The sequence below is a fragment of the Myxocyprinus asiaticus genome, chromosome 25 (assembly GCF_019703515.2).
Source record: "Myxocyprinus asiaticus isolate MX2 ecotype Aquarium Trade chromosome 25, UBuf_Myxa_2, whole genome shotgun sequence".
Taxonomy (NCBI): Eukaryota; Metazoa; Chordata; class Actinopteri; order Cypriniformes; family Catostomidae; genus Myxocyprinus; species Myxocyprinus asiaticus.
Genome location: NC_059368.1, coordinates 38,220,446 through 38,245,727, shown reverse-complemented (window position 1 = coordinate 38,245,727; position 25,282 = coordinate 38,220,446). Strand labels below are relative to the sequence as shown.

Here is a 25,282-nt window from a genome sequence, read left to right as displayed (position 1 = left end):
AACATCTGGGATGACATGAGGATGAGTAAATGATGAAAGGATTCTCATATTTGGTTGAACTGTTCCTTTAAAGGCAGAATTTTTTTAATTTTAGAAAACCCCTATGACTGGTTCAAAGTCTGATTTAAAGATTTCTGGGTTAATTTTTCTATGTCAGTAAATTGATCTTTATTTCGTTTTTTTAAAATTATTTGTTTAATATGTTTATGAAATTATCATGTTTAATATACATTTTATACAATCCATATATAACTACATTTTATATTTTCATTTATCTATTTTTTTTTTTATGGAACTAGATTTATCTGTACCGTCACCTATATGTGCTTTCATTTTATCTAAAATAATTTTACTGAAAAAGGGTTATATTTATAAGGAGGTGTCACTGTAAGTGTTCTAATGTAAAAGGGGAGATCAATGTAGGGACATAAGATTGTATTCAACACCTTGTGCAGTACAAATGTTTTTTATTGGAACTTCACCATCATTGCTTTTTTTAAATACAATAAGAAATAGATTGTAACATTGAGACATTTACTTTAGAGAACACTATTCTAAATTAGTCACTTACAAAACAAAGAAATGGAACCAAAGCAGCTTGGGCACATGTTGTATATGCATAACACTTTTAATGAGGCAATATTTATAATTTCTCAGTAAATAGTTTAGCTTGAGAGTGTCTTGATGCAAGGATCAGAAAACACTCCACTGATGAAATTCCAAATAAATGGAAGAGGAATGTCAATGTCCAACTCTGTGTCACTCACTCTCACATATGATTGAACATCCTTGACGGCATCCTTAAGGGTCTCGATAAACTGGTTCATGAGAACTTCCAGATGGACTACAGTAGAATCAATCCAGGCCTGGATATCTGCAATCAGTTGCTCAGTGGTCATCTCAACAAAGATTTCCTGGGCCTTAGCTTTGACAGTTTTATAGTAGTCTTCAATAATTCTCCTAGACTTCTCAGCCTGCTCTTTTATCTCACTCAGGAAGTTGGAGTTGACAGCATCAGTGTAGACATTGCTGATCCAGCTGGAGAGCTTGTCCAGATTGTGAAATTTGATAGTGTTGAGGAGCTCTTCTGCCTTCTCCACACTGAATTTCAGTATTTCAGACAGTTTCTGCACAATGGTCTCAAAGCTAACATCTCCTAGACTCTTCACGATGGTGATCATTTGTGTTTGGATCTTCTGGAAAGCAGCATGGAAGTCATCCAACATTTCTCTTCCACTGATAATGTAGGTGGACCCAGGAATTGTGACTTCTACTTCTCTGATATACTCAATGACAGTCTCAGAATATGTGGCTAGGATCTCCGGTACCCTTGTGATGGCTTCTTCGATGACATCGGCAAAGAAGACACTGATTTTATTGTAGACCTCAAGTCCAGAGAGTTTCTCAGAGTGTCCAGGAAGCTGGAACTGGGTGTCTCTCATAAATGAGATGGCTGCTTCCAACAGGGTTTGAATATTCTTCTGGTATGCTCTTAGGATGATCACCATATTGTCAGAGATCTTACTGCAGATTCCTGTGAGGTCAGCAGCGGCAATCTTTTCAGCTGCTCTCCCGTACATGACTGTACCTTGATCCTTCATGTGATCAATGGTACTCTCTAGCTTCTCATACTTCTTGCTGATGTCATCATAAACTGCATTGATGTAATATGTTATTGTGTCTTTCACATCCTTTAAGAAAGCAACTTTCTCCTTCAGCCACAAGAGAATCTGACTGGGGACCTCCTTGTTCCACTCTGTCTGGAAGTTCAGCCTGTTTGAGTCCATTACCGCAACACTGACCTTCAGAATGTCCACATTTTCCTCAGACTGTAATGAAAAACAAAAAGCAATTTGGTCATGTCAACTGCTAATTGAAAGTTCTGAAGCACTATGAAGAATAATATGGAAAAAAACTAAATAAATTCCAATAAAATAAATTCCAATGAATTAATTCAAAATTATTTACCAGATGTGCGCCAAAAAGTCTTCCAGTATAGTGGGATAAGCTCTTGCTCTGCAGCTGAAGACCAAGGAGTCCAGCAGATGGGGAAGATACAGAGATAGTAAGGCCCTCTTTGGCATTTCCAGTTAATTTGTGGTAGAGCATAAATTTCACAGCTGGCAGATTGACTTTAGCAGCATTTGAAATAACAGCCTTCAAGACTTCTGTGTTGGACTGAAGAAGTCCAGTATAGTTATTCTCAAAATATTTATGCTCCACATTGAGCTTGCTAAACAATTTCATCCCTGAATTCCTGTTCAAGGTGGCAGAGCCACTGGTCATGCCATTGAAAATATCAAACTCTGAGGTTGCACGAGTTTCAAACTGAGCAACAGTCTCCTCCTGATTAAGGATCCCAGCCTTGGTGTTCATAGTAATCATAGCGGTTTTCAAAGAGAACTCATAGGTCAGGTCTCCCATGACAGGAATCATGATTGACTCCTGAATTTTTGGTAGAGTGATCACTGATAAATAATGGCATGAATATCTTTCTGATGTGATTTTGGCATTGAATTCTGGTGCAAAAATGGGTATTTTGATTTTCCTAATGAAAGCATTGAGGATTGGCTCCATGTTGAACATCTCAGAGTTCTTCACATACTTAAGCTGTGCATCCATATCAAGGGTCTGCTGAGGTGTAATCAATATTCTTTTAAGGCCTGCGTCCTCCCATAAAGAAAATCTCTCTACATACGGTGTTTCCTTATTAATAAATGGGATAGTCACTTTGGGAATGTTAACTGGAAAGGTAAGCACATTAAGGTCAGCCTCACCATTGACTGATGCAGAGATCTGAATTTCATTCTCACTGTTAGCCATATTGATGTAATGAGAGTACTTGTACTGATTGAACCTAGCAAGACCGGTCCAGCTGGCCTGCTGCACTGTGGGACTCAGAGTTAATGACATGTCATTCTGCAGATCAACTTTACCGGACAGCTTAAAGGGAAGCACAAGCTTTGTGTTTTCTTTGTTCTTGGTGTCAAAGATGATTTCATAAGGCAAAGCCTTGAAGTTAACTGAGTTGTAAATTGTACCCTCAACTTTGCCAATCAATTCAGCATTGTGGGACACACTCAGTTCAATCATGGGGTCCGTCACACGAATCTGCCCTTTTACAACTGCAATGCTGCTCTTGATGAAGGGAGTGTCTGTCTCTGCTTGTGCATCAAATGTTATCTGAGTAAAACCACCAGTCTCTGCATCCACTTTCTGCTTCATCTTGAGAAGACTGCTATCAGTAGCACCACTGAAGGTCAGTTTTATGGATTCTACATTCATCACTATCTTCAAGTCACTCTTGTGGGTTCCATCATCAGAGTAATCAAGGACAGAGTACTTGGCTTTGCCATCATTACCAAGGGTGAGGGTGATGATGCCAGATTCCAGATGAACAGAAGCCTTCTGGGTCATTGTGGCTTCACTGAAGATGTTGGCCACTGGCATGTTTATGCTGTGTCTGTAAGAAGTCTCCAAATTACCTGAGAATCCACTCTCCGTGCTCAGGAATGCATTGTTCACAAATTCAGCATTGTATGGTTCTGTGGTTGCCTTAGCAGTTGTCTTAGCAGATGCCTTGGCTGAAGCACCATTAATGAACAAGGATCCTTGGTGATCAAAAGAGAAAGCCATATGGTTGGCTTTCACTGTTTCTGTCAGGGACAGATCGCTCATTCTGGTGATGTTAAGGTGAGCAGTGGCATCAAAGGTGTAGGCCAAGAGATCAATAGGAGACTGGAACTGAGAATTCAGGTTAGCAGTGAGCTGAGAGTCATCAGAGCTGTCTGTGGCATTCTTCAGTTCAGCAGTGGTCTTCAGAGTGTGCTCGGGGGCTCTGATCTCAAACTCACCATACAGCATTCCAAAACAGGGGACTTTGCTTAGGTCAGTGACCATTTGCTTTACTTCATCAGCCAAGGTGTTATAATAAAAAACAATAATTTCTTTGGCTTTGGAATTTAGTTGTTTTATCAGCTCATTCATTTGTTCAAATAATTTGTTAAACACTGGTTTAATGTCAATAGATTTTAAATAACTTGCAGCTGATTGCATTGTTTCCCTTAGCTTGTATTGCTTCATTAGGTCCACAGCATCATCAATGATTTTCCCTACCATTGCCTCGATCTTATATTCTGCTAGAATCTCATCAATTTTGTTGTAGATTTCATTTATCTTGGTGATAATGCCAGTTCTTTGGTCCAAATGGTCAATCCAGTGCCTGACAGGCTGCAGGGTTTGTTCAATTTTCATTTCTGCCGAGTAGAAGCTGAAAAGCTTTACATCATCATAAAACGTCTCCACATCAAAATCTTCAATTACTTGCCGAAGTTCACTTCCTTTGTGCTGCAGAGTGGCTCTAATGTCATATTTTTCATCAATGCCATGAAACAGATCAATGCTCTGATCTTTCACGGTCAGCATTGCAGTTTTGATCTCCTCAGTGAGAGCAGGCAGCTTCTCAGTGAAAGGCAGGGAAATAAAATGACTGTCACTGTTCTTCTCATATTTCACAGCACTTGTGATGGCAAATTCCTGATTGTTGTTGTCTTTATTCAAGAGGCTGGTTGACACAATGCCTTTCAATGCAATACCAATGTTCTCTGGAGTGTTGAAGATCTGCAAGCTCTGGTCAAAGGCATGGTCATTAAGCTTAGACTCCATCTTAATGTTCAGTTTTTGCTGCTGAGGCGTGACAGCACTGGTTATTTCATTCTGGAAGTTAGTTTCAATGGAGTTTCCATTGTTCAGCTGGTGGAAGGTTGAGGCCTTGCATTCATGCTTGTGTGAGAAAGACTTAGGTTCGGCACGTAGGAGCAGTATGCTGTTCACCTGACCACTATGTTTTCCAAACAGGTTGAGCTCCCAATCGGAGTTAATGGAACTCTCAACATTCACGCTGAATGGTTCTGCTTTGGTGAGTACTTTGCTCTCCAGTCGGAGGGAGGGACATTTGAAGCGCACCTCATTGCTGAACTTTGTGGAAAATCCAACAATCTCAAGGTCAGAGCTCTGAGTCATCTGAGAGCTCAGGAGTTTTCCAGCGGTGCTGCATTTTGCGGTGGCTGTCTGGTCAACATAGGTGATATCATATGTATGTCTCAGCTCCTCTTCACCAAAGGTTCCCTTCAGCGTTCCAGTAAATTCCATCTTGTAGAGTTCTGCCTTCATCTGGGCATCATTGATAAAGTTGACACCAATGATCTTAAGATTATTATTGACATTGAAAAAAGCTGTGAAGTCATGAATGTCCACTGCAATGTTGTGCTTGTAAAAGTTGTTCTCATTCAGGAAGTTGTCAGACTCAGAGTTGATGGCCAGAGATTTGAGGGTAAGTATCAGAGAATCTGTGTTTTCTATTTTCATCTCCTGAAGTGATGCAATCAACTTGTTGGAGAGGTTCAGGCCCTCTTCATTCAACCTGAAAGTGATCCTGTTTCTAGTGTTGGCATTGAAGATGTCACCTTTATACATGCTGTTTAGGTATACCTCTGAGCTTGCAAGTCTTCCCTCAACTTTAAGTTCGGCGCTGTTCTCATGGACTGTTGCCTTAGTAGATACAGACATTGTAGCACCAGATGTGGCAATGCCACCATTAAAGATGTTTTCAAAGGTCACGGAACTGACCTGAGCATTGGTGGTACAGCTAGTGGTCAAGCCATCCTTGGTGAAGGACAGGGTGCCTTTGTGGGAGGCACGTTTGGCAGCAAAATTAATAGTGGCATCACTATTGAGCTCAAGTCCCTGAGTGTTCAGGGATCCAGCAAGCAGGGAGAAAGCACGGTTTGTGTTGTCGTCAGCCTGGGACTCAATCCTGATAGTGGCCTCCTCCATGCTTGCAGAGAAGTCCACCTGGTTGCGAAGCATGCGCTCATTCGCTTTGGTGACAGAATCTACCTTGAAAGTAAACTGAGCCTCCTTAAACTCAATGTTGAACTTTGTGGTGTGGCGAATTGGGTCATTGTTGATGTTTGTGTTTGACTCAAAAGAAAGTTCTCCATTGGCTGCTGTAGCTTTCATGTTGTTTTGGATTTGGAAAATGGGAGAGCTCACCCTGATAGAGGATTCAGCTCTTGCTTCTTTGCTTTTGGGTTGAAGTACAAATGTTTGGGTGGCAGTGGTGCTCGCAGACATGGGACCTACTTCCAATGATCCATCCAAATTGCCATCGCCTGCAATTTCAGAGGAGATAGAAGCCTGGGCTGTGTACACCAGAGACATCTTCATACCCAGAGGGCTGGAAGCTTCAATCTTGTAATTTCCTGTAGTCTTGACTGTATCTGTGATTTTGGCTGTTTCCATTATGCTAAAGCGTGCGTCTATGAGCTTATGGTGCAGGGAAGAACTGATGTCAACCTTTGCAAGGTCCTCAGGGATGTCAGCAATTTGGGCAGTTCCTGTATGTAACAGATTAAGTCATTAATTTTAGAAATGAAAGAAGAAAAATCCCACCCAAAGACCCATATCATATCAAATAGAATCTAATACTGTATAATATAATGTTATAGTATACTGTACAATCTAATGAGCTTACCTTCCACAGTAAAGGCAAGAAGTTCCACAGGGCTGTTAGCAGCAACTTTGTAACTAGCAATGTAGCTGGGTTCGTTGACAGTGTTGTTGCCACCAGAGAAAACTGCCTCAATTTCATAGAAGTTGGTGGTCACTTTTGCAGATACCTCTACCATTCCGAGTAGTGGTATTGAGAGGTCATAGCTGGAGGGGATGGAGAAGGTTGGTAGACTGAACTGTTTAGAGGGCAGTATTAGACCAATCTTAGGCATAGCCAGGTCCGGGGTGGCCATGGTAGGAGGAATTCTCAGGTCTTCAGATGTCTTTCCACCCAGAGGCAAAGGAATGGTAACAGTGAAACGATCCTTGTTGAACTTGTATTTGAATGTGCTCTCTCTAAAATAGAACAAATATGATTTTGAAGGTCAATGAATTTGCCAGGATTGTAGTTTTTGTGTGGATAACGTAGATAATAAGCAAAAAAAGAAAAAAAAGATAAAAGTGTTTAGAATTAATCTTACGTGTTCATGAACACCCTCTCAGGCATAGATGGAATAGTCATCTCAGGAATGTTTTCTCTTAACATCTGAAGGTAGGGCACATCCACAGACACCTTGTCCATCCAAATGAGGTAAGCCTGTAATAGCATTGAATATATTGGTATAAACATCCTTCCACAAATGAATCACGTCTTTAATAAAAATTGTGTTGAATGGGAGACAATCATACCTCCCAGAGTTTGGCATAAATGTGACGCAGCTTCATGTCAGTCTTGACAACTTTATGTTCCATGATGTTATCAAAGATCTGATGCAGGCGATTTTGAAGAGGTGCTGTGTTAGCCATCAGCTTCTGAATCTCTGAGTCCATGTCAGACTTCAGCTGAATGTTCATGTCATCATCAGCTGTTGTGAGAAGAATTTGTCACTTGTCACATTTTATGATAAAAATATCTTTATAATAATGATAACAACAATAATGCATTCAAAAGTTAACAAAAAACAATGAAAGGAGAAGGATTCACTACCATATTGGAAGGTGATCTTCTGCACAGAGTTTGTCTCTGGGAGCTTGATGTTACTCTTGAGTTCCAAAGTCAAATCTTCAGCATTGATGATGGTGGCAGTAAGAGTGGCTTCAGTGTTGAATGAAGGTACAATCAACTGAGCTTCCAACAAAGCTTCTCTCATGGCCTGAAGCCTGTTATTAGCAAAAACACATCTTTAGATGATTTCCTCCCAAAGAGATATTAATTTTGGGCACATTATAGTATAAAATCAGGAACTTGTTGAACTAGCTACACACACATATTAAGTATTGATTGTTGCATCTACTTTTAGGATCCAAAATGGTAATAAAGGTGACTAAAAGGAACATGCCTGTATAAAAGGTGTCTAAAAAGGAACATGGCAAGTGTTTTTTTCTGTGCTTACTTGGCACGACCGATCAGAGATAGTTGGGGAATGTTTTTGTTTGTGATATCAATAGTGATCTTCGTTCCCTTAGCAGTGCTGTCAGTGAAACCAACTTTGATTCCGGCCTCAACATCATAGTCTGGGATCTCAATGCTCGTGGTGAGAACATTTCTGTTCCTGTTGTATTTAATAGTGGCGGTGGCCTCAGTGGGCTCAGCACCTAATGATTAGAACAGAGAAAAAAGTTTATTCTCCTGAAACCAATGGAACAAATCAATTAATCAAAATCTCTTTGTACAACACTGTAAAAGGTGCAGTGGTTTCCGTAAAGCGATAGTTCACCCAAAATGGAAGTTCTGTCACCATTTACTCACCCTCATGTTTTTCCAACCCCATTGGTTTTCTTACCACCGTGAAACACAAAAGGAGATGTTAGGCATAATGATAGCCTCAGCCACTATTCACTTCAGGGTATGAAAAAATAATGCATTGAAAATGAATGGTGACTGAGGCTGAACATTTTGCCAAGCATTTCCTTTTGTGTTCCATGGGGAAAAAAATGATATATATATATATATATGGTTTTGGACCAACTAGATGCCTTTTTGGAACAACTAGATGCCTTGAATAAATTATGACAGAGTTTTAATTTTTTGGTGAACAGTAAAGATTACTTTCATTGGCGTTACCTCATGTAGTAAGATTCAGTCATTAAATTATGATTTAAAATTATCTGTTGTTGAGTTTGTACCTTCTGCTCTCAGAATCAATTTTAGAGAATCAACCTTCTGGCGGCCTTCCTTGCCCTCGTTCAAGACTTCATAGGCAAAGGTTGCAGTGTACTCGGTGACTTCACCGGTAGGCTCGATGTTTACAGCAAACCTGTGTGCAGGCAACAGGTTTAGTATAATGTGAGATTCATGGCAAAATTCTGTAAATAAATGAATGATTTAATGTGTTGTTGCACTCATGAAGTTTGATTCTTACATGGACTCTCCATTGAGAGGAAAGTGTGGAGCATTTGTCACAGCTCTGGAGTAGACAATGTTGGTGCAGTAATTGATACCAGAGATGAGGGGGCTGCACTTTTCAATGACGGTCCTGTCGCCTGTGTCAGGCACAAGTGCGATCTGGGTGTTGGACACCATCATAAGCTTGTTGCTGTTTGTGAAAAAATGCACAAAGTTTCTCATTAAGTCTTTTTAAAATAGGAGAATGACTTGACCAAATTCTCTTTTAGGTTATACAGAGTAAATATTTATATTGTTCACAATAAAGCATTTCGGTATGTTTCAGATATGCAATAAAATAGCTACCTGGCTCTGAAGAGTTGGGTAGTACCCTGAGGTGCAGGGATAGACAGCTTAATTTGACCATTGCCCATGGTGATCTTGGCATTTAGAGAGCTTTCATGGAACATGTTAGTGTGCATTTGCACTGCAGAGACAACAAACTTGGGGATGTGGACTCCCATATGGGTGACAAATTCAACTCCCATGGAGGGTGAGAAAGACAGTTCACGCTATGAAGAGAATAGTAAAACAATGAGCGATATAGGAGTGGAAATATTATTACAATGTATAACAAGTTTTTACACATCAATCAATTAGGAAATTGATCAAATAGTTATCAGGGACTGTATTTAATACCTTTCCAGGCTCCATACGCAGACCACCCTTTACTCCAGGTGCAAAGGTTCCAGACAGAGCAAACTTCAGGGGGAATCCAGAGGCAGTTGGCAGGGAGAACTCGTTATCCATAAAGATGTAGTGAGCAAAAAAGCTCTGATCCCCAGACATCAAGGCCTTTGTAATCTGAATAGAAACAGAAAAAAAGGTATTTAAAATATTCTGCAGACAATCTTAAATTAAACAATTCTTTGAATATCACATCAAATCTTTAAAATATCATTTTATCAATGCATGATATGTATGTAAAAATACAGCATATTTTAAGTACATACCCAAGCAGGTGAGGACTTGAGGGCTTGAATATATGTGGTCATCCTGTCGACAATGATAGACAGTTCACTGGTGCTCTTGATGTATCCCAGCTCAATTCCCATGATCCTCAAGTAGGCCATGGCCTCTGGGGAGTCCATGTTGTACAAATCCTTAGCAAGTTTATTGAAGTTGCGCACCATTTCCCTTACAATGTTCTCAGGAACCTGTCAAACAGAACCATGAAAATTCTTGTGATATTAACCAACCTTTGATGCTTTTATCAAAATATCAGTCATGTAAAATCAATCATTATGGTTGGAGTAACGGAGATAAGTACCTGTCTCTTAGTCTTCTCTGTTCTCAGGGGCTCAGCCCATTCCTGCAGAACCTCATTCATTTTGTTTGGCATCTTGTCCCCAACCCAGTACATTGCCTTGGAAATTGTGTCAGGGAAGAAGCCGTTGCTTCCAAAAAGTGTCTCAACAGTTGGCTCAAATCCTTTGCCCTCCATGCCAAACTTGGTGACAAAACAAAGTTTTACTTAGACATTCAAATTCACATTACAGCAAGTAGCATGTACATATAACAAGAACAAGTTAATCAAGAGTAAAAAGTACAGTACAAATAATAATTTTATCACATAACTATGAGTTACAATGGACTTTAATAAGGGTAGACGACATATTTATTTATTTATTGCGACTGAAAATGAGGCAGTGAGAGAAGTACAGTTCATTCAATGATCATTCAGTAGATGTAACATTTAAAATACTGTATGACTTGCCAAAAGAAATCCAAAACAAAAATCTCTAAGAACACACTGTTTGGGATAATTATACATTATGTAGAACATTTAGACAGTACAACCCATTGAATAGACTGTACATCAATCCCTCACAGCCTAGTTTTCAGTTGCAAACAAAATATTGTATCTACCCTGACTAAGGTCTGTTATTATATAAGCAATTAATTCAGTACAAGTACAGTAATAAGGTTTAGATAGACAATAATGCATGAAGTCTCCTACCTCCAGAAAGTCATGGTTGTAACCAAAGGCATTCAGGGTTGTCTCAAGCATGACCTCCCTTGGCAACTGGCTACTGGGGTCAAAGATGATGCTTCCCTGTGTGCTGGAGCCCATTGCATCCTTTGCTGGTATAAATGCATCCATCTTATAGTTACGAGAAAGCTGAGTGTAGTTAGAGTGGGTTAACACCTCATCGTCCTGCATGACCTCGACTATCTTTTTGCCCAACCTGGGAAGGAAAAATGTTACCGTGTTGAGGGGAGTACAAAGAGCAAACTGAATGGATAAACAGCACTTTATATCTCTTGCATTCAGCCTGAAAAAATGACAAAGTAACTAATATACATACTCGTGCATTTCAGGGTTCTTGGAATGGATGATGTTGTAGACATGGGAAGCCACAAAGGATCTGACTTGCAAATTCTGGTCCTGGGTGAGGATCTTCTTCACAACCTCCAGGTCGCTTGTCTCAGGTTTTCTCATCAAGATGAGATAGGCAGCCAGTCTCTTCTGAACAGAACCTTTGGCATAAAGGGCAACTCTTTGGATGTTGGAACGTACCTGGGGAAAAAAAGCCGGAAGACGTTTTAATACGATAGTTCCATACCTGGGGCTTGAGAGATGTTACTTTACTTGGCATAACACACAATTGGTTCTGAAGCTAAAATTAAATTGTCCTCAAATCCATTTTTAGGGAACTGGCAACACTTACATCAGAAGTCACAGACATGCGTCTGAAGGCCTGGATGGCAGCCATCTGGACAGACAGTGTGGTGGCAGGCTGTCTCATGCACTTGAGCAGGGTATTCTTAATGTTGGGATCAGCTGCTTCCATTGCCTCACCCATGTTTCCAACAACCTAAATAGGGCAGATATAAAGATCAGATAACTGTTCTCCCATTGTGAATTGGGAAAACGGTTCACAAAGGTAGATGTTCAGATATACACACCCTTAGGGTCAGGAAGGTCAGTTCCTTGTCTCCAGCACAGTCGGCACCAAGAAATGAGGTGATGAACTTATACACCTCCAGAATTTCAGAGGTGAGCTGACCCTCAGCTTGGAAGTGCCTAGAGGGATAAAGCATACATGCTCAGCTACAGTGGAGATACACAGCATAAAAGTACATACACTGATTTTTTTTTTTAGCTAAATGTGAATCAAACCCTGCTGAAAAGACCAGGATAGCTGGTCACCAGCATACTTGTTTTGGATTTTGGTCTGCTGATGTTGCTTGACTAGCTTAAACAGCGAGACTACCATGATCAACCAGCATTACCAGAAAGACCATGCAGGTCGACCACCTTCAGCTATGTTTTGCTGGTAACATATAGTAACATATATGCTGGTCCACCAGTTAGACCAGACACAAACATCACTAACCATCATAAACCAGCATTGATATTAATGTTGTTCTATGCTGGTCATTCCAGCAGGGAAGTAAAAAAAATAGATGGTCTAGAACCAGAACAAGACTTTGCTTACCTCCTTACAACATTACTGAGAGCATACATGATTGCCTTGCTCTGCTTGGTCTGGGCAATCTCAAGTATGTCCTTCACCAAGAGGCCAGTGGGGCTGTGCATCATTCCCAGAGCATAGACAGCAGCATCAACCTCAATGGTATCAGAGTCAAAGGTCTTGAGGATATGGAACATGGAGCTGGCACACTCTGAAGTGCCGCACTGGGTCAGAGACTGCCAGGTCAGGAGCTGGTCCTCCTCTACCATCTGGGTGGTGGCCTGTTTCAGAACTTCAATCTCCAGTCCACGGAGCTCAGACACCAGTCTCTGGAAAGTGCTGGCCCTCTGGTTGCCATGTGGTCTTTCGTGCATGGATTTCAACTCTCTGAATGTGGACAGCAAGGTCTCAGAGGTCTGGACTGGGGCCTTATCCTCCACAACCTCCAGAGCCAAGTATTTGCGGTCAGTAGAACCTGTATTAAATATGGGGAATGATATGTCACAACCAAGAGAAAAATGTAGTCAGTTTGTTTGGACTAAATGTAATATACTGCCCTGCAAAGGCAAAACGAAGTAACTTATGGCTGAAATCGTGTCTTTTAAGGATTTCATATACTTGGTTTTTCCACTTTCCAGATTGCCTCACACACGGTTGAGCACCCAACCTTTCAAAGTATACTCTTTTAACCGCATTTCAATACGAATGCGTTCGATATATACACAGTATGACTGCTTTGTGATACTCTTTTAGTACAGTCTACAGCAGGCATATGCGCTGATGATGCGCACAGCCAAGGACTGTCCACGTATCAAGAAAATCTAGGCAGCTTGGTCTAAATCCGAAGCTTTGGCTTTGACAGCGTACTGTCCAGTAACGGCCTTCCAGCCGGGTGCCTTCCAGTGGCCCAAACAGGGAATTAAGTATTTGGGAATTTTAGTCCCAGCAAATTTGTCTGATTTAGTCAGAGTTAATTTTGATCCCTTAATAAAAAGGTTTTCGAATGATGTGGACAGATGGGCTTCATTACACTTATCGATGATTGGGAAGGTTAATGTTATTAAAATGAATTGCATTCCAAAACTACCTGCTACAATCTCTCCCTGTAGATGTCCCCCTCTCTTATTTCAAGCAATTTGATAGCATAATGAAGTCCTTCATTTGGAATGGTAAACGTCCCAGGTTACATTTCAGTAAGTTAAATAGGCCGACTGACAAAGGTGGGTTAGGCCTACCCAAGATTTTGTTTTATTATTATGCATTCAGTTTTAGACATTTGGTTCATTGGTTGCTTCCACCTGAGAGAGCTCCTCCCTGGTTTTGTATTGAAAAGGAAGTTCTTGCCCCTATCTCGCCACTGCAAAGCCTTTCGATTAAACTATCTGGAGAGGTTAAGTCGCACCCCGTTATTTTGCATTTGCACTCGATATGGACAAAAGTGTCCAGAGTGTTTAATTCTGATATTTATTTAAACGTAGCCTCGAGCATATGGCTGAACCCTAAACTATGTATTAATAAGTCCCCTTTCTGTTGGTCAGATTGGATTGTGAGGGGGGTTAATACACTTGGTGACCTGTATGAGGGTGGAGTATTGAGATCTTTTGAAAATTTGATTCAATATTTTGGGATTCCCAGATCTCAATTTTATAAGTATTTACAGCTGTGCCACCTGCTCTACTCTGTTTCTGGGAGTAGCATACACCCCCCTAGAGCGGCAGATACTCTGGAAGTGGTGATTGCTGCTTTTGGGAAGGGTCATGAGGCATCAGTGTATTACTCCTTGTTAATTCAGAGTCTGGGGACGGAGCTTTAAATTCTCTCAAAAGATTATGGGAGAAAGATTTAAACTTGGTATTGGAGGAGGGAGTGTGGGCTAGGATTCTAAAAAACATAAAGTCTGCATCTAGAGATGCAAGGGTTCACCTTATGCAATTTAAGATTTTACATAGATTTTATTTGACCCCCTCTAGATTGTATAGGCTTGGTCTTAAGGACACACCCATCTGCTGGCGATGCCATACTGAAGATGGAAACATCATCCATGTTTTTTGGGGGTGCCTTAAGATCCAAGAATTTTGGCTGAAGGTGCAAAGTTTTGTGCACTCAGGTCTCGTTCTGCTCCAGACTCTGTATTTTGGGAGATGGGGAGGTCATGGATTTGGTAGATAAGTACATGAAGGACTGGGTTTTGACCGGTGTGATGATTGATAGGCAGGTTATTTTGAGGAGTTGGAAGTCGGATGTAGCACCCTCGTTCCCGGAGTGGTGCGCGGAGATGGGGAGGGTGGCTGCCTTCGAGGAGGGGTCAAGCATTAGGATGGGGGTTAGGGAAACTTACAATAAGAAATGGGGCAATTATTTAGCATTTTTGAGGGAATCTCGAGGTGGGGTGGTGGAGGGAGTAATTTAGAGTTTAGTTTTTATTTTTTTATTTTTTTTTATTATACTTGATTATTTTATGTTATTTTATGTTGTTGTTTTAGTTTTCTGTGTGTGTGTCTATATTCTATTGACCACAGGGGTGTTCGTGGGGGGGTCAGTGTGGGTTGAGAGTTTGTTAGGGGGAGGGGATATAGTGGGGGTTTAATGTTTAAAGTTTTTGATTTATTATATAGATGTTGTTGTATTTTTTGTGTTAATTTATGAATCAATAAAAAAAAAAAAAAATCTAGGCAGCAAGCGGACAGTCGGCACAGACTCCTAATGACAAAATTTGCATCACGCATACTGTGCATGTTTCCATCAACAATGCGGACAACAGACAGAAACTTTAGACTATGATTTTTCCTGTGAAAGATGTTTGGCTCAACTATGCCCAGTTCCGGAGAAAACAGAGTGAGATTATTTTATTATCCACATTTGGGTTGACAATACAAAAACTTTAAAGCTATTTTCTTGAGTTTTGGCTTTTTAGGGCAGTATAGTGTTTGAGCTGGTAAATCTAATTGGAAATCCCTAATATTTTTGAGATTGAAGTAGAAATGGGATACTCACGGTAATCAAAAACTCTGTTATTGATCTTGCTGGTTCCCAGAAGAGTTAGGGTTTGCTTCACAAGGGAAGAGATGCCATACTCATTCCTGCACAGACAATTAAATGAGATTGAGGAAATCAGAATTTGACATTCCACTTATACACACATTGTATTAGCAATTGGGAAGTGAGACTGTCATTGTCACTCACTGGTTAGAGAAAGGAAGGAAGATGTGCTTCTCTGTGCATGTGGCAGAGGTCATGTGATATTTCTGGTTGTCAAACTTATAGCTGCAGATCTGGGTGCTGCCAATCAGCTTGGACAGAGGGTATTGCTGTTGAAAAACAGATTTGTATTATTTTATTAAATATGGCAATAATTTTTGAAACTTCTGGTGGGTAAGGTGCAATCTTAATTGATCCTGGCCACAGTCAAGGTAATTTTAAGCATTTGTAAATATTGGTTAGAGGCACTTTGCTTTAGCATTATCTCATTGTTTTTCCATATTAAGTAATTGATTTAATAAGTTAATTCCATGGCTAAAACTGACCAAAAAAAATAAAATAAATAATAATAATAAATAAAATCTTATAAGCCATAATTGATGTCCTTCAACCAACAGAGGATGTGATATAGTGTGAATGTCTTACCAAGCCAGTAATGATGGCCAAGGGGCTGTTGTGGCTTCTTTGGGTTTTGAAGCCATCACATCCAGACAGGTCCCTAGTGATGGTGACATCAGTGGCAATATCCTCCCTGGTGTTGACCTTGACATCAGTGGCACAGATTCCATGGACAGTGGCCTATATCAATGAAATAATGTAATTAAAATCAGTGCGCATAAACTTGTTGAAGGCTTAAAACAAGCCTTTAATACTTCAGTACAATGATTGCAAAAGCTGCCCATTTCAATCATTTCAATCCTATTGTGAGGTTCATGTTGATATACTGTACAGGCAATATCATGATATCATGTAGATCAGTTATCAGTTGACAGTAAGTTAAGATGACCATGTTCTTCGGTGGAATTTATTTTTCCAGATAAGAAAAAATGAATCTTATCTGCTCAGTTATTAAGTAGGTTTCGATAACGGCAATGCTAAGATTTAAATTAAGTTCATCTGACCAGTAGTACAATGTTTGACGAATGGAAGTTTATTTTTTACCATGTCTTTGCTCTGCTCCTTCTCCATGACAGGCACAATCAGAGAGGAGATGATACCCCTCTTGAAGTTCAGGATGTCAGCATCATCACCATCAGGGTAGAGTGTCACACCAGTCTCACCCTCAACTACAAACTTCAGTGTATTCCTTTTCAAAGAGAAGGAAAAATTATTGAATCCATGTTGTCGCTTGTTGAAAACTGTGGCTAAAATGTCAGTTTCTGATCAGTTTTTAAAAATGAGCAATATACATTTGAGACTAAAGGCTAGTTCACACTGCCCCAACAAATACCAACAAACACCAACCATAAACATATATTTTTTTATGTAGTTTTTATAATATATATACTCCACAGGAGGTTTGATGTGCTCATTTTAAATATCATGAATTTGTAGACAGACCCAATTGCAGGTATTTTTCTGTAGCTGTGAGGTGTCAATCAAACATACTTCTCCATGGCAGCTTGGAAGGCCAGGGCTTCAGCAGCAGGTGCATAGGTGGGTGTCCCATCTGCGGCCACTCCCTCAAACTCGGTCAGGGAGCACTCACTGGTGTGGAGCGCAAAACTGCATGCTTGGGGAACGTCAATCTCAACCTATGGATGAACAGGAGTTAATGACTTTAAGGGATGAAAAAAGTCCTAGACGTTACAAAACGGGGAAGAAATGCAGTACTAAAAGATCAGCCTCCACTGAGGCATATTTAATTACAGAGAGATGCATCTCATGAATCCTGTCAAGACCACGTCCAGGTTATATTTCACATTTTGCTTAAAGAAAATTGGGTATTATTTATTTATTTGTAGATTTTTTCTATTGTGACATTAAAGGAATAGTTCACCCAAAAATTAAAATTCTCTCATCATTTACTCACCATCATGCCATCCCAGATGTGTATGACTTTCTTTCATCTGCTGAACTCAAATGAAGGTTTTTAGAAGAATGTCTCAGCTCTGTAGGTCCTCACAATGCAAGTGAATGGGTGCCAAAATTTTGAAGCTCCAAAAATTACACAAATCAGTATAAAACTAATCCAAAAGACTCCAGTGGTTAAATCAATGCCTTCAGAAGTGATATGATAGGTGTGGGTGAGAAAAAGATCACTTTCACATTCTTATTGTTTTTGGTTATTCACATTTTTCATGCATATTGCCGCCAACTGGGTGTGGAGAAGAATTTATGGTAAAAAAAAAAAAAAAAAAGACTTAAATATTGATCTGTTTCTCACCCACACCTATCATATCACTTCTGAAGATATATATTTAACCACTTGCGATATATGGATTACCTTTATGCTGCCTTTATGTGCTTTTGGGAGCATCACAATTTTGGCCCCCATTCACTTGCATTGTATTGGACTTACAGAGCTGAAATATTCTTCTAAAAATGATAATTTGTGTTCAGCAGAAGAAAAAAAGTCATACACATCTGGGATGGCATGAGGGTGAGTAAATGATGAGAGAATTTTCATTTTTGGGTGAACGATCCCATTAATTCATGAATATTACGCACATTTTCCATCAATTCTCATACTGTAATACAAAATGTAATTGAAAACAATCCAATGGATGGATTAGTTAAAATGTAAAGAATTGTATTCATCATTATAGAATTTGCTGTACTGCCTTCCATTTAGGCTGATCTGAAAAAACATCAAAATAAAAACTATTGTCTTACAGTAATTATTTTCTTACTCTAATGCAGTCAAAACATTTAGATGCGAATCTAAAGAGAAGCACCATTGAGAATAAAGTACAATGTCTGGATGCATTACTGTAATTAAATTGGGGTGTGTGCTTAATACTCTCAAGAAAAGAATACATTTTTTTTTTTTAATTTTTTTTTTTAAGTGAAACATAATCTGGACATGACCTGGTTTTTGTGAGATTCACCCAACAAGTGACAAAAGAGATAGAATATTGAGAGACGATTTCTCAAATTTAAATGTACCTTGCAGGAGACTTTGGGGCCATTCGTGAGGTGGGACGTCCCCTTTACACTATTCTGGATCTCTGCGTCATACTGATATGTATATTTTTTGTAGATCTTAAATCTTTTAGACACTGCAGGTTAAACAAACACAAAGACAATGTAAAGACGAGATATCCTTAACAACAAAAAGTGGTATATTGACGGTATTGTATAAAATTATTTTTTACATTTATAGTTTTAGGTTTAATTGTATCGCATTTTATTGCATTATCTAATCAGGGCGAGCAATTAAAAAACCTGGACTCTGACATCTGGACTCAAGCACTGTCCAATGTTGATTAAGAGTACAGTAAATGGCAAACCCATATTAGACTGGTGATGTCATTTATTGCAGGGTCAAAGTAACTGACAACAACAATGGGTACAGTAAGTCAAGTAGGTAAAGGGTAAGGATAAGGAGGGATGCTTCCAAAAAAACAAAACAATACAATTTCATAAAAGTTTGAGAAAGAAAAGAAAGAAACAAACTTACAGTGACATTCGGGATGAGAACTGGACTCTTCTTGCTCTGGTGAAAAAAGTCAATTAATTTTAATTAAAAAAATGTGTAATCAAAATTAGATAGGCTACATCAAAAGATAAATCAAATGTGAATTTTTTTTAAAGTGAAAATAACCATACAAACAAATGAATAGCATCAAATCATAGAGTAACTGCAGAAAACAGTGTACTAAAATAAAAAACAGGCTAAAACAGAATCAATGAAATGTTTTCAGTGCATCTAGGTAGCCTAGCATCAGTGCGAACAGAATGCAAAAGGAGCATTATACTCACGGGCTACGGCATAGGTGCTGAGTAGCAGCAATAGGCAGAGCTTCATATTCCCCATCATGGGTCAGAAGAAGCTCAGAAAGCCCTGGGTCTAAAGCGAGTCCTTCTTGGAGACTGACACTGGTCTTTTGGCTCACACCTTTTATACTCAGCTCTACTAGGTCAACTTAAGGGGTTAAAGAAGGGTTGCAACAGGTCCAAAGTTCCATTAGTGTGGCAGGCCAAAGGCAAAGGCTGTTTCATAAATACCTCCCAAGACTGGCCCATCAGCAATGGGGCCGATGGAACTTACTGATTGCATCGGCGCAACAGCAACTACTGCTTTGCTTAATTGATTTTCTTTTCTTTCATGTGAAATCTGGCTCAGGCCAAAGGTTGTTGCTGGGGATGACGACCAAACAAGCACTGTGACGTTTTGTAGATTACATTTGAAGTTTTCTTTATATGTTACTTTCCTGGATTATAATAGGTCTAGGTCTGGGACAAGGGTTAAACAAAAAAGTCTAAACATGAGAGGCATTTGAGAATAGCCAAATTATATGATGAAGGCACGATGGCATCTTTTAAAATCCTTTTTAATATACTTTTAAATGTCTTTTGATAGACATTTTTAGTCTATTAATCTGATTTTCATTTAAAAAAATAAATAAATACAAATTGTTGAAATCTGTTAGTTTTTATAAAATCAACCCCTGGGTTATAAAAGTGCCCACTGTTGTAAATAAATCTGTAAACACATTTTATGTAGCCCTAATGATATTTTAAAAAATGCATGTATTTATTGCTGTTATAAAATTCTTTCTACATATTAGAAATATCAAAGGCATATATTTTCAAAAGTGTTTAAAATTACACTATTTTGTCAAGCAAACTGAAATCGGAAATAATAGGTTGAACTTTCTTTAGCTAAAATCAGTCTGTTCTTACCGAAATGTGAAACGCTGCCCCCAGTGGCCAAAGTGGTAAGTGTTGTTGGGCGTATGTGCACATGTGAGCTCCATTTTCCGAGTGTAATGTCCACAGAGGGGCGCCAGAAGCGAGTTGTGAAGCAAGTTGTTTTCAGGTGTACAGTATGTAATATAGTGAAAAAGGAATGCAGACTTTGTAAACTGTACCCTTCAATTCAAACCCCAAAACTAAACCTAACCATCAGAGGAATAAAACTGTAATGTTAAAGGGGAAAATGCAACCTCTTAATCAAGCTCACCATTGATTATGTGAACACAATTACTAACTGGTTTCAACACAGGATGTGAACTTGGGTCTCCCACTGATGCGAAAATGTCTGATGGGAGATACCGCTTGTCAGTGAGCTGATCCTAGGGTACTGGAACTTTCGTATATAACATGCCGACTTCCTGCATGATCATATTGAAGATACAGTCCTGACATGTAAACTAAGGTTAATAGTTGGTCTATATGAGTGCTGCGTAGGTGGACAGATGTTGCATTATAGTCTTTACTATACAGTGTATTTTAACATGTCTGGAATGCTATTTTGACTTAACAGGATCCAGGACCAGAACTATCCAGTTTATAAAACCTCTTACTTTTTGAAACATTTAAATAGGAGATGCTCTGAATTAAATCACATCCCAGCAGTTAGTGCCAATTACTGATTTCTGCAGTGATACATATTTGAGTCATGTCCTAATCAGAATTATTGTCAAGGAACATGTCCTCTCCCAATTTACAACCCTTATCATGTGAAACCAAGGCAGTGTGCAAAAGTTCACAGAACATTTCTACCATTTAGGATCCCACAATATCTATCCAGAATGATCTACAGCATCATTATAGGATCCTATGGGAAATGAGTGTGTTTTGATTTGAAATCTTTAATTTCATGGTGAACTTTTAAAAACCATGGTTTCAGAAACTACTTTAAAAGCATAATGTTTATTTTGCTTAGTTTTGCTTCTTCAAATTCAATCAAATTGGGAACATGGTTTGATCAGAGTCTAACAGCCATGCTGAATCCTGAGAGGCAGTTAAGCAAATCATAGTGATTTGAGAAGTGTTGCTTTCATCATTTTGAGTGAGGTCATTGAGAGAAGAGATAACTTATTCAGAGAAGAGTACACCAAGATGAGTTACATAAGACTGAAGATTCGCTGAAGATGCTGAAATGTTTTTATGTTACTTCCAGTACAATAGGGGAAAAAATTAGTTAAGTAGTTCCTCTACAACAAGACAAACAGTATTCTGAGTCTGAAACAGAATACACTAACCTAAAAAAAAAAGGTAACCTAAAAAAATCTGCGTCATGTGGTCACAACTAAATTAACTAGTTTTATTTAAGTAAAAATGTTATTTAACAACTACATCAACCTGACAATATGTTACACCAACAAACACCAATTTTTTACAGGTTAAATCAAGCGGAAATATATTTAACGTCAAATTCAAATTGAAACATCAACATCTAAATGCAAATTGTTCCAAACGAAGTGTGATTTGAAGTAACATAAGGCATTTAATCAAACGGAAATTCCAAGTGAATTTTGAGATTTGAAAAAGCTAAAGAAGAACGAGCCACCAGTCAATCATTACAGCCATTTTAGGTGATTGGTTGCATTTGCAACTCAAAACTATGACGTAATGCTAAATTATATGAACATTTGCTTTGGCGAAATTCAGAAACTTTCTGTGCACATTCTTTCATCATGGTTAAAGTTGTTTCTAATTATATGCTCTGACAGACTGTTTAACAGTAGCAACACATGCAAATAGAAAACATATATTTAGCATTTATTTCATTTTTAGATTTTATAACAAATAAGTGGCAATGAGATCAGTGCCAGACTAACTTATCAACCTTAAAAGCAGAAGCATGTCTTGCTTCTTGTTATTGAGTTTCTGGCCAATAAAGAGAAGCTGTCCTGTGCTTTGTTCTGTTTAAAGTCGAACTGCTCTAATACAACTTGAATGTTTAACTGTTCTATATTCATGACTTGTGAATTTAACAGCATTTCGTTTTTCAAAGGTGTTGGTGGTTGTTCTGTTGCTACAGTATGTAATTTGTCAGTGCTGTGAAAAAGTAAATGATTTCTTCTGTTTTTGATTTTTATCTCATACAAAATCTAACATAAAACAAAGGCAATCTGAGTAAATACATAATAGTTTTTAAATTATAATGTTATTTATTGAAGCAACAAAGTTTTCCAATACCAACTAGGCCTGTGTGAAAAAGTATTTAGTTACTAAATCCCCAAATCTATGAAACGGCATTCATAATGGGGTTTAGCTGGACTAGACACACCCAGGCCTGATTACTGCCAGCCCTGTTCAATCAAATCAACACCTAAATAGAACTTTTTAAGCAGCATGAAGTTGGCTAAAAGGTCTCACCCAGTAGCACACTATGACAAGGTCGAAAGAAATTCCAGAAATGATGAAAAAGTTGATTGGTTACAAAGCTATTTGAAAGGCTCTGGGACTCCAAAGAACCACAGTGAGAGACATTATCTCCAAATGGAGAAAACTTGGCACAGTAGTGAACCTTCCCAGAAGTGGCCGACATACCAAAATTCCTCCAAGAGCACAGCGATGACTCATCTAGGGAGTCACAAAAAATCCAAGGACAACATCCAAGGAACTGCAGGCCTCTCTCGCATCAATAAAGGTCACTGTTCATGACTCCACTATGAGAAAGACACTGGGCAAAAATTCCATCCATGGAAGAGTGGCGAGGTGAAAACCACTACTAACCCAGAAGAACATTAAGACTCGTCTGAATTTTACCAAAACACACCTTGATGATCCTCAAACCTGTTGGGAGAATGTTCTGTGGACTGAGTTGAAAGTGGAACTGTTTGGAAGACAGGGGTCCCGTTACATCTGGTGTAATTCAAACACAGAATTCCACAAAAAGAACATCATACCTACGGTCAAGCATGGTGGTGGTAGTGTGATGGTGTGGGGATGCTTTGCTACTTCAGGGCCAGTGCGACTTGCAATAATTGAGGGAAACATGAATTCTGCTCTTCTCCTAAAGGAGAACGACCGGTCATCAGTCCGTGAGTTGAAGCTCAAGCGCAACTGGATTATGCAGCAAGACAATGATCCAAAGCATAGGATTAAGACCTCCTCTGAATGGCTCAAAAGAAGCAAAATTAAAGTTCTGGAGTGGCCTAGTCAAATCCTGACTTGAACCCGATTGAGATACTGTGGCAGGACCTTAAATGGGCAGTTCATGCTCGAAAATCCTCCAGTGTAGCTGAACTAAAGCAGTTCTGCAAAGAAGAGTGGGCCAAAATTCCACCACAGCATTGTGAAAGACTGATCTCCAGTTATCGGAAGCAGTTATTGGTTGGTCCAGTTATTAGTTTCAGTTGTTGCTGCTAAAAGTGGCACAACCAGCTGTTAAGTTTAAGGGGGCAGTTCGTTTTTCACATGGGTGATATAGGTGTTGGATCACTTTTTTGTAGTTTGTGTTTACTCAGGTTGCATTTGTTTTATGTTATATCTCGTTTGAAGATCTTAAACAATTTAGAATGAAAAATACACCAAAAATAGAAGAAATCAGGACAAATACTTTTTCACAGCACTGTATCTATCCAGGACAATTGAAAATAAGGCCAAATAAAACATTTAAAAAAAGGTTGAGCTAAAACAATGATAAGCAGCGTCATTTTTATCAGTATATCTCTGGATAATTAGTCTGTGCATGAGTCAGATCAACCCTGTTAACAAGTACAAACTGAGTTCATTCAAGACTTGTGCTCTATGACCACTTATGACATATTTCTGGTTTGCATCGATAACGCTGAAAATCTCACAGTTTGAGACTTAACAATAGACAATGTGACACCTAAAGTACCAGATAGCCGATGCACTTCTTAATTGTCTGAATTATATTGTCCACATTTGTTTCATAGCACTATAATCGTACTCTATTAACTTTTGTCTCAGACAAAGCTGATATTTAAAAGATACATAACTCAGAGCTCAATTAAGTCTTCTGAGCTACAAAAGCAGCATTTTAAGCAGTACAAGTTTTTAAGGCACTCAGCACAAGGTTGATCAAGGAATATGGTAAATGGTAAATCAAATGGTAAAAATGTATGGTAAAACGCTTTGGATAAAAGCACCTGCTAAATGAAAACCATGGTAAGTAAGTTTCTTTGTTAAGAAATCATCTGCAAAGAATATATAGAAAATGTAAATGAAAATGTGAAATATTCTACTAATCATTTTCATCTTTATATTACTTTGATATATTTCACACAGTTGCTGCATCTGAAAGCTATGACAGCTGCCTTGATGCCTCACTGCCCAGTAGGGCAATGCACTCACAGGCATTTTTTTATGAAGTGTTGTGTCTTTGTTTAACAAACTAACTTTTGTGAATTTTTTTTTTAATTTTTTGCTTGAAAAGTGTGCTTATGCTATCTTTATTTAAAATAAATGACACTTTGACATGTTTCAGCTTTAAAATATGATAAATAAAAATGTAATTAATATTTTTACATATTTAATATAAAAAAAGAGTGAAATGAACATTAATCATTTTCATATTGTTTCAAAATTTTAATCAATTTCTATACAAATTACACCCCTTCATCATGACAAACAACTTCTGCTACAATTGAAACTTGAGTAAAAGTTGTCAAGTGTTGTTGTTTTTACCTTTTTAGTCAACATCATATGAAACATGTGATGTGTGAAGAAAAATCTATTTTCTTGAGCTTCCCGTGCTGTGAGTCTCTGCGGTGTCATGTACAACGAGCCACGTGATAAGATGCGTTGATTGACTGTCTCAAAAGCAGCGGCAACAGAGACTTGTCCTCCGCCACCCGGATTGAGGTGAGTAACCGAGCCACCATGAGGACCTACTAAGTAGTGGGAATTGGGCATTCCAAATTGGGAGAAAAAAAACAAAAACACAAGGCATTTCCGTCTGCCAAACTGCCGCTCACTGGATGTCTTTTTGTTTTTGGCACCATTCTGAGTAAATTCTAGAGACTGTTGTGTGTGAAAATCCCAGGAGATCAGCAGTTACAGAAATACTCAAACCAGCCCA

General features: G+C 38.8%; 1 protein-coding gene across 1 annotated transcript; it reads right to left on the bottom strand.

The window, feature by feature from the left end:
- Positions 1–456: 456 nt before the first annotated feature.
- LOC127416005 (apolipoprotein B-100-like) lies at positions 457–19,342 on the bottom strand. Its single transcript, XM_051655083.1, has 26 exons — positions 19,261–19,342; positions 18,959–18,994; positions 18,445–18,557; positions 16,945–17,090; positions 16,498–16,642; positions 15,982–16,134; positions 15,541–15,665; positions 15,352–15,437; positions 12,382–12,832; positions 11,849–11,966; positions 11,611–11,757; positions 11,248–11,459; positions 10,899–11,127; positions 10,209–10,388; positions 9,892–10,095; positions 9,578–9,742; positions 9,245–9,450; positions 8,916–9,089; positions 8,680–8,810; positions 7,947–8,148; positions 7,541–7,713; positions 7,243–7,418; positions 7,035–7,150; positions 6,536–6,909; positions 1,969–6,398; positions 457–1,829 (listed from the first exon to the last, which is right to left on the bottom strand). The coding sequence occupies exons 1-26, from the start codon at positions 19,316–19,318 to the stop codon at positions 666–668; spliced, it is 9,714 nt and encodes a 3,237-aa protein (XP_051511043.1). The 5' UTR covers positions 19,319–19,342; the 3' UTR covers positions 457–665.
- Positions 19,343–25,282: the final 5,940 nt, after the last annotated feature.

Coding starts and splice junctions, on each gene's coding strand:
- LOC127416005 (XM_051655083.1), bottom strand. CDS start 19,318: ATGATGGGGAATATGAAGCTCTGCCTATTGCTGCTACTCAGCACCTAT. Junction 17,091..18,444: donor GCCCCAAAGTCTCCTGCAAG/GTACATTTAAAT, acceptor GTTCATCCATAG/GTTGAGATTGACGTTCCCCA. Junction 10,389..10,898: donor ACAACCATGACTTTCTGGAG/GTAGGAGACTTC, acceptor TTTGTCACCAAG/TTTGGCATGGAGGGCAAAGG.